The 13,356-nt window shown below is 36.5% G+C and overlaps 1 protein-coding gene across 1 annotated transcript in view; it reads right to left on the bottom strand.

The window, feature by feature from the left end:
* LOC125676227 (uncharacterized) overlaps window positions 1-13,356 on the bottom strand; it is a 102,286-nt gene that overhangs the window by 30,167 nt on the left and 58,763 nt on the right. The window contains exon 12 of the mRNA XM_056161018.1: window positions 7,142-7,639. Coding sequence (XP_056016993.1) covers window positions 7,142-7,639 — 498 coding nt within the window. The remainder of the gene's footprint in view (window positions 1-7,141; window positions 7,640-13,356) is intronic.

Raw genomic sequence — 13,356 nt, 5'->3', positions numbered from 1 at the left:
TTGCATTACTCTGAGCATCAAAATAATTTTAATACATATTAAATATTGTATAACTTTTCAAAGATTTGTAATTGTTAAGTCGAGTGAGTCATTGTGATCACAATAAGTTTATAGAAAATATGCAACCATTATTTATGTCATGTAGAATGCATTATAAAAAGAAAATTAAGGTCCGACGGAACAATAATTTTATATCCGATTTTAAAAACTAGAAATATATATGAACATATTATTTTTGCAAATATATATGGACAAAATGTGTTTTGAAAAAAAAATGTATAGGCAAGTGCCTACTCGAGCCTAACGAAGTTTCCGCTTCGACTGGTACATATATAGCAATATCCGGTGTCGATGATGCGTAGTGTATTTTATCATATACCAGTAGAAGGCCAATCTCTAAATGTTACAAAAAGCGTGACACAATTACATTTATCGAAGGAGGTATGAGGTAATTCACATATTTCAGAGAAATCATCATCACAAAAAAATATCAATAAAGAGGCCCACGGGCCTTATCGGTAACCTGGATACTAGTGAAAAAGTATCACTACTTCCATGGGCTACGAAATCTAGAAAACACAAATTCCTGTTCTGAATATCTAAATTTTAATGTTCAGCAACAATATAAAACACGATGTGTTCTTAAAACTTCACTGCCTTCAAAAGTGCATACACCAATGAAAGGCTCTAAATAGTAGGTGTATTAACATTAAAACATCAAAAGATATGAAGGGGCATCGTGGCCAAGTGGTTAGAATATCGCGTTCAAAATCACGCGCGTTCAAAATCACGCGGCCTCTCACCTCTGTCGGCGTGGGTTCGAATCCCGCTCGCGCTGATAAGTGAGAAAGTTTCCCAGTTTACTTTCGGAAGGTCGGTGGTCTCTTCCCAGGTATACTGTATCTGGGTTCTCTCTTCCACCAACAAAAACTGGGCGCCACCAGATAACTAAAAAAATCGTTGCGTGTGGCGGCAAACATCAGTCAATCAAAACATATAACTAATTTGGACTCATAAGCCTGGGTTTTAATTGAAATTCAACATTTTTTGTACATCCTTTTCTGCTATTCCTAAGTATGCATTTAGATTCATTACAGTATCAGCAAACTTACACATAAATACTATATACTAAGTTTGGCCCCACCCTGGGGTCAGAAACATTACTCTAGGATCATCAAATTTACAATTTTCATAAAAGACTACCTGCTCTATCCATTTAGTTTCAATTTAGTATAAAGCACTAAAGAAGATGTTTTAAGTGTTTTACACATAAACACTATATAACAAGTTTGGCCCCATCCTGTGGTCAGAACCCCTACCCCAGAGATAATGAAATTTACAATTTTGGAAGAGACCTTCCTGCTCCCCATCACCATGCATTTAGTTTTTGTTACACGTGTGCGGTTCTTGAGAAGAAGAATTTTGAAAATTAGTCAATTTTCGGCAGTTTTTTTTTTTCGCCGCACCTAAGGCACCAGGGGTGCAGAAATCCTGAAATTTAAAAATTATGCCCCCTTGTTCCAAAGACGTTTCATGCCAAATATAAAAAGAATTGGAGTGATAGTTATCAAGAAGAAGATAAAAATGGATATTGTTCACACATTTAATAACTGACAATTTTGACCCCACCTTGATACATGTACCAATACCAATACCCCTGGGATCATGAAATTTACAATTTTGGGAAAGGACTACCTGCTCTTTCTAAATATCTATTTAGTGTCAATATACTATCAACAGCACTAAAGAAGTTGTTATTTAAGTGTTTTACACATAAACACAATATAACAAGTTTGCCCCGTCGTGGGGTCAGAACCCCTACCCCGGGGATCATGAAATTTACAAATTGGTAGAGGCCTGCCTGCTCTCCATCACCATGTATTTAGTTTTCCATACACGTGTGAGGTTTTTTGAGAGAAAGATTTTTGAAAATTGGTCAATTTTCGGCAGTTTCTGCCCCGTACCTAAGACACTAGGAGTGCAGGAATTCTGAAATTTACAATTTATGTTCCCTTGTTCCAAAGATACGTCATACTAAATATGAAAAGAATTGGAATGATAGTTATCAAGAAGTTAAAAATGTCTATTGTTCACATATTTATTAACTGACCATTTTGACCCTACCCTGATACCAGAACCCCCCCCCCCGGGATCATCAAATTTACAATGTTGGTAAAAGACTATCTCCTCTTTTTAAATATTTATTTAGTTTCAATATTGTATCAATAGCACTAAAGAAAATGTTATTTAAGTGTTTTACACATAAACACTATATACTGAGTTTGCCCCCCCCCCCCCTCCTCCTCTGCGGTCAGAATCCCTACCACGGGGATCATGTAATTTACAATTTTGGTACAGGCCTTCCTGCTCCCCATCACCATGCGGATGACGGACGATGCACGACGGCGGACGACAACCGATTGCAATAGGTCACGATTGCAATAGGTCTACTCAGGTGACCTAAAAAGGGAGGGGATTAGTAATATCCATAGTTCAGATGTCTGTGGTGAAAACATGATTTAATGAGTATACGGGTGAAATGCATTGTTGAATTGAATTTCAAAAAGTTGATCTTGTGTATATATATATATATATATATATATATATATATATATATTGCGCCTGAAATGGAAGCTAAACATTGATTAAAATCAGGAACTGTAGATTTCGCGGGCCTATTACCCGCTCATTGCTTTATGATCAGCTGAATGGCTTATCAAAATTGCAGTGGCGGATTGAAGGGGGGGGGGGGGGGGGGAGCCGGCGCCCCTCCCATTATAATTAAATCGAGGTATCTTGTTGATAAAAATGTACTAAACGATAAAAAAAAAAAACAATTTCTTCCACTCCCATGGAAATAAATGAGAAATTATTTTGATATTTTGAATTAATTTATTGGGAGAATTTAATTTTTTTCAAAACCCTTAAAATTTGCGTCATTTAACAAATTTCACCTTATCAAAAATTATTGAAAATAGTATGAATGACTTAAATAGGAGACATATTTTCAAGCCCTATAAGATCTGTAAAATTCAGCAGCTTTCGGAGCTTAACCCTCCCTGGGTCCCCATTAGGGCTTCGCCCTGGACCACCTCAAGGCGGTCCCCAGATCCCCTAATTCATAAAATGGTACCCCCCGTAACCGCAATTCCTGGATCCGCCCCTGATATTAATTAATCGGCCGGGTATAATGGAAAGTTATTGTGAATCTAAAAGCAATGAAATCATTTAGTCTAACTATTTAGTAAAGAAAAACTAATTTGGTATTTGATTGGTTGATTGCGTTTTTACGCCGATCTGGCAATATTTTAGCCATTTTATGGCGGTTGAATAGATGAAATATGTTTAGTTTTGAGTGTTTGGGTTTCCCTGACGGCCCCAGTGAGCCTTCTCTCTCGAAAATCAGGGAAACGATCTTTTGCGTGCCGGGGGGTTGTGCTCCTTAATACGCGACATCCGTTAACGTTCCATCCAAATGATCTAAAAGTTAAGAATATTTACTCAGGAAAAAATACAGATCATTTCGTTTATATCAACAGTTGTATTATCAAAGTATTCAACCTTGTCTGTAAAAATCCCATTTTTGTAAATGTTGTATAATGTAATGGTGGTCAATATTTGTAAAATGTTTTGCATTGATTACACATTACCAAATTAAAAAGTATATCCCTTACAGGCATAAAATCATTGCATTCTAAAAGTATGTGATGTAGAGTTAATGGACAGTCACAAGATATACATTCAGACCGAAGTCCTCTGTTCAGTAGGTGATATTGGGTCAATTTTGAATGTACGGTGCGTATTCTAGAATGTCCTGGCGTTCCATTACGAAGTGACACAGTTTGTTTACTTTTCAATGAATAGAATAAAGTTTACTTGCGTCACATGAATCCCAGAAGATGTGCCATAGGGAATTTACATATAGTTTTGTGAAATATTCTAAATCAGTGTAGGGGATTTTTAAAGTGTGCAATGTCATCTTAAAGTACTTTTTTGCCGACCACGGAAAAATGTGCATTTAAGAAAAACTTGAAATTCTATGGCGTATACTTTGAATTTCAAACTTTTTATGACACATGTTCTTGAAAACACAAAACAAAATATTTTCCTTATCAATGATTGATTTAAAACTGAAATTTTGAACTGCATGACTGGTTGTGTGCACATTAAAATAATCAAAATAAATTTACTGCCCAACTCATAAACACATTTATTGGTTTATAAATAAGGTGGAAACTAAATACTTTCACTCTAACATTGAATGTGGCGATGTACGATATTTTCAGTTCGCTTTAATTTGTGTTTGAGCACAAATCAGTTGACGCGACTATCATCGTCGATCGATTGATTTCCCGATTGTGAACACATGTGTACATGTATATGTGTCCTTGAATTTGAAAGGTCCATGCAATTGTTACAGAATAAGCAGAAACCGCAATTTCAAAGACACCGACTTTTCTAAGCCCATGCAACCACCACGGTGGCCGAGATGTTAAGGCGTTCGCCCCGAATGCGAAAGACCGGGGTTCGAATCCAGACCACGACAGACCTAAGTCGTTAAAACAGGTAGTGGCAGTTCCATCTCCAAATGATCAGCATCAGGTGTGAATGTCAAGGGTTCTCGGAGATGACCTTAACAACGGATGACCCGTGTCACAGTAGGTGTGCCACACTAAAGATCCCTCACTGTTCAATGGCTGTAAGCGCCAAACACAGGCCTAGATTTGAAGCCCTTTACCGTGGTGACGTCTCCATATGAGTGAAAAATTCTCGAGCGAGATGTTAAGCAAGATACAATCAATCAATCAATCAATCTAAGCCCATGCTAAAGCGAGAGCTTTCAGTCCGCGGGGCACCGTGTTTTTTACCTGTACTGTATTATGATCGATGATATTCCGTCTGCGTGTAAGAATTTTCGAATATGTGAAATATCGCTGTTGATATTAGAGTGCATTTCTAATAATATTTTGGTTGTTTTTCAATTTACATATTGACTGACGGTAGAAAAGTGAGTTTTACAGAAATTATGCATTTACACGTTGAATACGTACACACGTTTTACGACCTATTTAGTGCTAGCGCTGAACCTTGCATCTGTTTGTAAAGAAGTGCCAAGATCCACACCACCTTCAGCCGAGTGACTGCATAGAGGAGTTGATACAATAAACATAAAAACAAAAACAAAAAAACACATACACACACAAATCAAACATTAAAACATTAAAAAATAAGAGGCCCATGGGCCACATCGCTCACTTGAGTCAACTTGGTCCATATCAGATATATATTTGCATGTAAAACCGTAGTCCCTATTATGGCACTAAGGTAGCCCTGGAGACCAAGGTTTTTGCAAACTTGAATCTACACTATATCAGAAAGCTTTCATGTAAATGTGAACCTCTTTGGCCCAATGGTTCTTGAAAAGAAGATTTTAAAAGATTGTCCCTATATATTTGTATGCAAAACTTTGATCCCCTATTGTGGTCCCATCCTACCCCAGGGGGCATGAATTGAACAAATTTAACTCTGCACTATGTTAGGAAGCTTTCATGTACCTATCAGTTTTTCTGGCTCAGTGGTTCTTGAGAAGATTTTTAAAGATTTCCTCTGTATATTTGTATGTAAAACTTTGATCTCCTATTGTGGTCCCATCCGACCTCCGGGGGCCATCATTTTAAGAAACTTGAATCTGCACTATATTAGAAAGATTTTATATAAATTTCAGCTTTTCTAGCTCAGTGGTTCTTGAGAAGAAGATTTTTAAAGATTTTTCCTATATATTTGTATGTAAAACATTTGATCCCCTTTGTGATCTCATCCTACCCCCGGGAGCCATCATTTTAACAAACTTGAATCTGCATTATATGAAGAGGCTTTCATATAAATATCAGCTTTTCTGGCTCAGTGGGTCTTGAGAAGAAGATTTTTAAAGACTTTTCCTATATAGTTGTATGTAAAACATTGATCCCTTATCGTGGCCCTATCCTACCTCCGGGGACCATGATTTTAACAATTTAGAAATTGCACTACCTAATAAAGCTTATCTATGAATTTCATCTTTTCTGACCCATTGGTTTTTTAGAAGATTTTTTAATGACCCTACTCTATTTTTATCTTTTCTTGATTATCTCCCCTTGGAAGGTGGCCTGTCCCTTTATTTTAAGAATGTTGAATTCCTTTTACCTAAGGGTGCTTTGTGCTAACTTTGGTTGAAATTGGCCCAGTGGTGTTTGAGAAGAAGACAAACATTTTAAAAGTTTACAGACGGACAGACGGTCGGACAGACAGACGGGCGGACGCCGGAATACGGGTGATCACAAAAGCTCACTTGAGCTCTTAGCTCAGGTGAACTAAAAACGGGAAAAAAAATGAAAGATCGAAATCCGATCTAAAAAGTAGCCGCTTCCAAAATACTGTACATAACATATTGCAATATACTTGATTGTGTGTATTTGAAACTATAGCAGATGAATATAATTCATTTGAGATGCAATCTTCCACTATATGTGGTGAAAGCCGTTCTCAATTACGAGTTCCATCGGACGTCTGGGTTTTCTGTTTTACTAAAATTTAGTTCGTGTATCAGTTGATATGATGTCATCGCTATGCGATTACTAACATTAACAGGGGCTAAGCCCGTTTTAGTTCGAACTCTGTGATGCCTTGAATAAATCTATATTGATGCATTACAGAATCCTGGCTCAAAACGGGATTACCCCCTGTACTGACGTTTAGTATCTCAGAAATCAATGATGACACAAAATATATCTTCTTCTTACAGAGTTTCATATTCCCATACAACAATTTTACATATATTAACCATATCTATATTCTGTAATATAATGGTGTAATCTTTATGTTTAGCTGAAATGTCACCAAGTCTTGTGAAATCTGTGTGTCCCAACTAATTCCGAGACTTATAGTAGACATTGGAACTTTTTTACACATACGGGATTGTTTCCGTAGACCTTTATATATACACTGAAATCCACTGTATCATTAATTATAAATACCTTAATGTACAAAACGATACCCTAGCTTTAAACAATATACATCGATAGATTAATACATGATTGATCTATTTATAATTAGATAAACATTAGATTGAATACAGTTGTTTCACAATCTGTTTAATACTTACAGTAACGTGACACTTCATCACAGATACTTGTGTCCTCCATGGTGACGTGGGTCAGTATGTTCATCTGTAGACGGTGTATGAGTAAGGAATCACATAACGAGCCGTCAGTAATGACACATTTCTCTCCAGACTTCCTGGTGTATCTCTGTGATCTCAGATACCTCACTGCTGTAGTATAACTGGATAAACTATGCACGGTGAGCACTGGAACACTACGTTCTATACCACTTTCTGTAACACGGTACATGGTCTCGTCCTTGGCGTCCTCAGTGATGTCTACTCCGTCCTGATCCCAAAGAAATCCACGTGACTTCAGTCCGTCCAGAGTCCGTTGTGCCTCCTCACTTGTTACACTGTTCTTCTTACCATACATCATACGTCGTATCTCATTAAGAAAGTCCAGCCCGTCTGCATCAGTAAAGTCGGGGGTACCGGAGTCAGAACACAGAAAACAGAATAACACGTACACCTCGTCATCAGACAGGGAGGAGAACTGGTCTGGAAAAAAATACTACCATGAAAGTTGAAAGTCATAAGTCGCAGTCTTTGTTGTTTTTGTTCAAAAATATATAAACAGGATATTTTCAGCGGAGTCTGATTATGATTGATAATGGTTGAACAGTTTTCTTTAATTAATCATCAGAAACATTTCAACAGAACACTGCATGGATAATTACATGTACCAAACATGATTGCAGTTTTCATTAAATTAAATGTCTATGTATGTAGGCTATATGTTGTAGAAATGGGTCTCAGAAAGTATAACTATAGCACAAGAATGTACATATATACGCATAGAAAGAAATACTTTTTCAACATAGGCCCTATGTTGACAAATTATTACTTTCTTCCTAAGCGTATATATGTGTGATAGGGGAGGGTAGTTCTTGGGTATGAATATAGAGATCCAGATCCAGCTTTACACAGGCTTTCCCTGACCCAACTTTCCAGACATAATTGTCTATGATCTGACGTTTCTGATGACGCAATAAAGAGTCAGAATAGCTCATGTAATTTAACATCGTCATCGATTTTAGAGTAATGACTTTGGAATAAGTTATAGGCAGATTTAGGGTTTTAGATACTTTTCACAATCTCCACCCCAACTCATTTACACTTTTTTGGTTGTGTACACAACATTTTAGGGAGATGTTGAGACACGTTTATACAAGAGGATGCTGTTAGTTTACTACGTAGTGTGTTTGATTCCTAAGTTCTAGTCTTCGTTGTAACTGAGTTACATGTAAAAGGTTCTCCCAATAGGCCGGGGGTCTGCGGTAAATGGAGCAAAATCCTGCATTTTGAGCATTCCCTGGCACTTCTTTTTAACTTTTGAATTTTATACTTCTTAATTAAAAAAAATTAAAAAAATTAATGTTACATATACTTTTTAAGAATTCTTAAGTGATTCTTGTATCTGCCGAAAATATCGTAAATATATATCAGTGTGTCGTCTTATTTATTGTATAATTAAATTATATAATGCTGTTGATAAATTTGAATGATACAATTAGGCCTACATGTAAGTATATGCACTTTTCTGATAATTTTGACTCAAAGTCTCGTTGAAATTGAATAAGAAATTCTTTTGGTCCCCCTCTGGATTCGCCCTTCTAAGTAACACCTTTATCAGGAACAGATTAGCGATAGATTGATTGTTGGGGGGGGGGGGGGGGGGTGTTCGGTTTTTCATTTTACGTCCAGTCGAGAATGTTTCGCTCATACAAAGATCGAAAATTCAAAGAAAATGTTCAGTTTACAAATATTTTATTGATGGATGATATCTTCAATATTATCTTAGAAAATAGATTCCATTAAAGTTACAAAGGTGTATATCCAAAATGTCTTCATCCTCGCACTATTTAGGAATAGAACCAGGCAGATATTTTAATGCAATCAGAACTAATAGATGTTGTACTTTTGTGGGAATAATATTGAAGATGAATACCATTTTATATTAGTTATAATTATATATACAGAACTACGGGGGGAAACATATTAAGAAATATTCCTATAAAAAACCATCAATGTTTAAATTAAGGTAAGGTTTGCAACAACAGGGAGATAACTCTTGATATACCTCAATTCACTTCGCGCTTTATGACGTCATAATGAAAACATGCGTCACGTCATAGTTGTATCGAGGGAAAGCGTCATAATATTTACTTGTTGTCTACTACCGCTCAAACCTCCACCAGAGTTCGTTTGCTCACAAACCAAACTCTTCCACTTAGACATTATGGGATAGCGATTTCTTAGGCCGCGTATACTGTGACGTCATTGTAGAATGACGAAAAAACATAACGTCAAACGTAAACAACTTTTAAAACAAGAAGGTAAACCAAACTCCCCGTCAAAGCCTCATTACGTCACCTACGAATATACCTCTCCTATCAATCGTAACTACTCGGCTAATTCCGTAACTGCAAATGAACCTCGTATGTGGATCGACGCCATCAGAGTTGGTTGTTACGTATACATAAACGTAACTTTGACTTCACAGTCGTACGTTACACTATGAAACGTGAACTTTCAACTGCATCTAAGATATTAGACACATCTAAGGTATTGTACCACTATCAATTTCCACCTACATGTTATGTATTTGAGTAAATAAGACGTTCATGACACCAAAACTAAATCTGTGGTGAAAATATAAATAACATTATTCAGGGATTCGGTTCTGGCCTTTTAACTCTCATCCACGGGCGCGCTTCCGGCGAAGAAATGCATCGATTTGATGCAATTCTTGCGCCGATCCACGTCCGAGTCTTCTTACCGGTTACGGGAAAAGACAAGCGCATGATTCGATTGCTCTCCTATGTGACGCAGCATAATATACAGATCTGTATATTGTGAGTCACAATATACAGATTTGTATATTGTGAGTCCACGATTATCACGCAGGCAAATGACACTAAAGAAGTAGGTCGTAGATAAAAGTTTGAAGATATTGACATTAAGAGCATTAATATAAAAGTATGGATTTTATTTTAAACATAAAATGATCAAAAGATAATTAAAAAGTAGGGATACTCTGCTCAAATTATTGTGTAAAGTAATGAACTTGATGTTTACGTTCTTGTTTTGATGGTTGTTTATGTTTGACGTTATGTTTTTTCGTCATTCTACAGTGACGTCACAGTATACGCGGCATATGAAATCGCTATCCCATAATGCCTAAGTGGAAGAGTTTGGTTTGTGCGCAAACGAACTCTGGTGGAAGTTTGGAAGGTAAACATCAAGTTCATTACTTTACACAATAATTTGAACAGAGTCTCCCTACTTTTTAACGATCTGTTGATCATTTTATGTTTAAAATAAATTCCATACTTTTATATTAATGCTCTTAATATCAATATCTTCAAACTTTTAACTGCGAACTACTTCTTTGGTGTTATTTGCCTGCGTGATAATTGCGGACTCGCAATATACAAATCTGTATATTGTGCTGCGTCACATAGTAGAGGTCTATTCGTAAATGACGTAATGAGGCCTCGACGGGGAGTTTGACTACCGCTGTCAAGTGTCGAGCGGCGTATGTGTAACCCTCTATGACAAAATAATAATAATAATGTTTCTCAAATGATCATTTATAAATTATTTTCTTTGATATTATAGAAGTCTACATTTTTGGGAGTTGAACTATGTTCAATCTCCCTTGGTCATCACGCACTTTTCTGCGCAGTAATTTGTATTGATTTGTATAGTGGTCGTCAGCGGGGGTTCTGTGTCAGCTGATTTACTCCTAGGTAAATCAACATAAACTTTTATAAACATCTGCCATTAAATAATCCATGTAACTTTTCTGAATTAATATAATTTTGATAATTAACATGTAAGTAAATGCGATGATATTGTATTCAAATCAATTTGAATACAAGATTTCGATCAAATTGATACTGATATACATAGAAAAATAAACGATAATTAACATTATTTGACTAGTGTTTCATTTTTAGCGGAGTTGCGATGAAGTCGAACTCGGATTATGATCTGATGAAGTGCCTTTGGGCGAGCAGGCGGGCACGCATCAACATTTCATTTCCGCACCATAGCTCTTGAGCAAATTATAGGATCTCATTCAAACTTAGATGGATCGTCACCCTCAGTACGATGAGGAAGTATATTGATTATGGGGTCACTAGGTCAAAGGTTAAGGTCACAGTGGCTGCAAATAGACTGAAATTTGGAGAAAATTTTGTTTTCCGCACCATAGCTCTTGAACGAATCATACGATCTCAATCAAACTTAGATGGATTGTCACCCTCAGTAAGATGAGGAAGTCTATCAATTCTGGGGTCAAAGGTCAAGGTCACTGACCATAAATAGACTGAAATTTGGAGAAAATTTTGTTTCCCACACCATAGCTCTTGAACGAATTATAGGATCCCAATCAAACTTAGATCGATTGTCACCCTCAGTAAGACAAGAAGCCTATCGATTCCGGGGTCACAGGGTCAAAGTCACAGTGGCTATAAATAGACTGAAATTTGGAGAAAATTTTGTTTTCTGCACTATAATTTTTTAACAAATTATAGGATCTCAATTAAACTTAGATGGATTATCGCCCTTGATGAGACAAAGAAGCCTATTGATTTTGGTCAAGGGTTAAAGGTCAAGGTCACAAAGGATTTAAGTCGGCTGAAATTTATGTACGCAGAATTTTGCTCCCTGCTTGATAATTCTTGCAAACTTTTCTGCCGGTTCCCTCTATGCCCATTCCTTGCGCAACTCGGTTTGTGCATCTCCGATGCCGGACGATTTTTAATTTTTTTGCATTTCAATTATTTTGAGTTATTATACAATCATTTGCCATTCCATTGATCCTCTACAGGACTGTAGTATACTCAGGTGACAGTTTAGCATATTGGACTACCTTTTCAAGTAATGAATCCTTAGAATTAGCTACAACTAGGATTAAACTTGAATGTATATATACAGGGGAAAAAACTTCTTCATAACTGCAAGGCATTGATAACCATATTGATTTGAATGTTTGGGCCATAATATGTGGTCACATTTTTCATGAGAATATAAAGGGGTGAAATTCTAGAAAACAACACCACGATTTCGGTTACTCGAGGAGCGTTGTGGACTATGGGCTTTCCATTATCCATGTTTGCTGTTGTAACGCTTTGAAAAACAACAACAGTTGATTTGTATCTAAAATCATGATAATATTCAGTCATTTATCTCCCTATCCTTCCAGTGCTATATGTTCTAACTGAATTTCCACAATGTTCAACTCCCATGAGTACTTTCAGTACTTTGATTTTATATATACATATGTAGTATGCGCTACGGTTAATTTCCGTTAAAATTATATTGTGAACATGTAATCTCTGCAAATCTTGCTAGGGAAAGTAGGATTTATTTTGACGCTGTTATAATCGATCATTGTTTGTGAATAGTATCCTCAAAGACAAGGTTCGACATCAACGAAGCTAGGAATTCTTATGACATTCACAAGCATTTCTAAAAATAAACCTGCCAATGCTTTATCTCTCTAATTACATGCACTTTATATTTCAATGCTATGAAATCTACTTGGGCCGACAGAGCGATTTATCGCATGAACTTTTAAATGTAGAAAACGCGACTGATTTGATCACGTAAGAATAAAAAGGTGTCTTCTCTAGTATATCTTAAAATAGTTTGAATTTTGTCTGAGGAACATCTGCATGTCGTCGACTTTTAAAACATATTTATTAGTGTCATTTTTACTAGATTACTGTAACTGACGGAAATAAATTAAAAAATAAAAGAACAAATAGTCAACATATATGTGAATGAATATATATAACTTAATAGGATCAAAGTGAATCTGAAGCAATAAACCCGTCAAATCAGCAGAAAATAAAGATTCATGAATCATTGTCATCCTGTCTGTAATTCCTGGGCCTCGTTCAAAATCGTAGCGGCTAGCCTAGCTGCTAGGCTAGATATCTAGGTCTATTGAACGCACTGTATGAATTAACATTTATTATCCCTACGTAGGGCTAGCCTAGCACATCGTTCAAGACCGTAACGCTACCGAGCCCTTCGTAGCCGTTACGATCTTGAACGCAGCCCTGATCGTAACCTCCGATGTGCATTGACCTTGGAGGTCACCAGTTCGGAAAACGCGAAAGAGAGGCACTGAGCACGTGTTAGATTTGTTTAACATGTTTAACAGTTTAACATGCCAATTTTATAGAAAATTCACAATCAAA

This window comes from Ostrea edulis, chromosome 3 (assembly GCF_947568905.1).
Source record: "Ostrea edulis chromosome 3, xbOstEdul1.1, whole genome shotgun sequence".
Taxonomy (NCBI): domain Eukaryota; kingdom Metazoa; phylum Mollusca; class Bivalvia; order Ostreida; family Ostreidae; genus Ostrea; species Ostrea edulis.
This window is presented reverse-complemented; position numbering and strand designations above follow the sequence as displayed.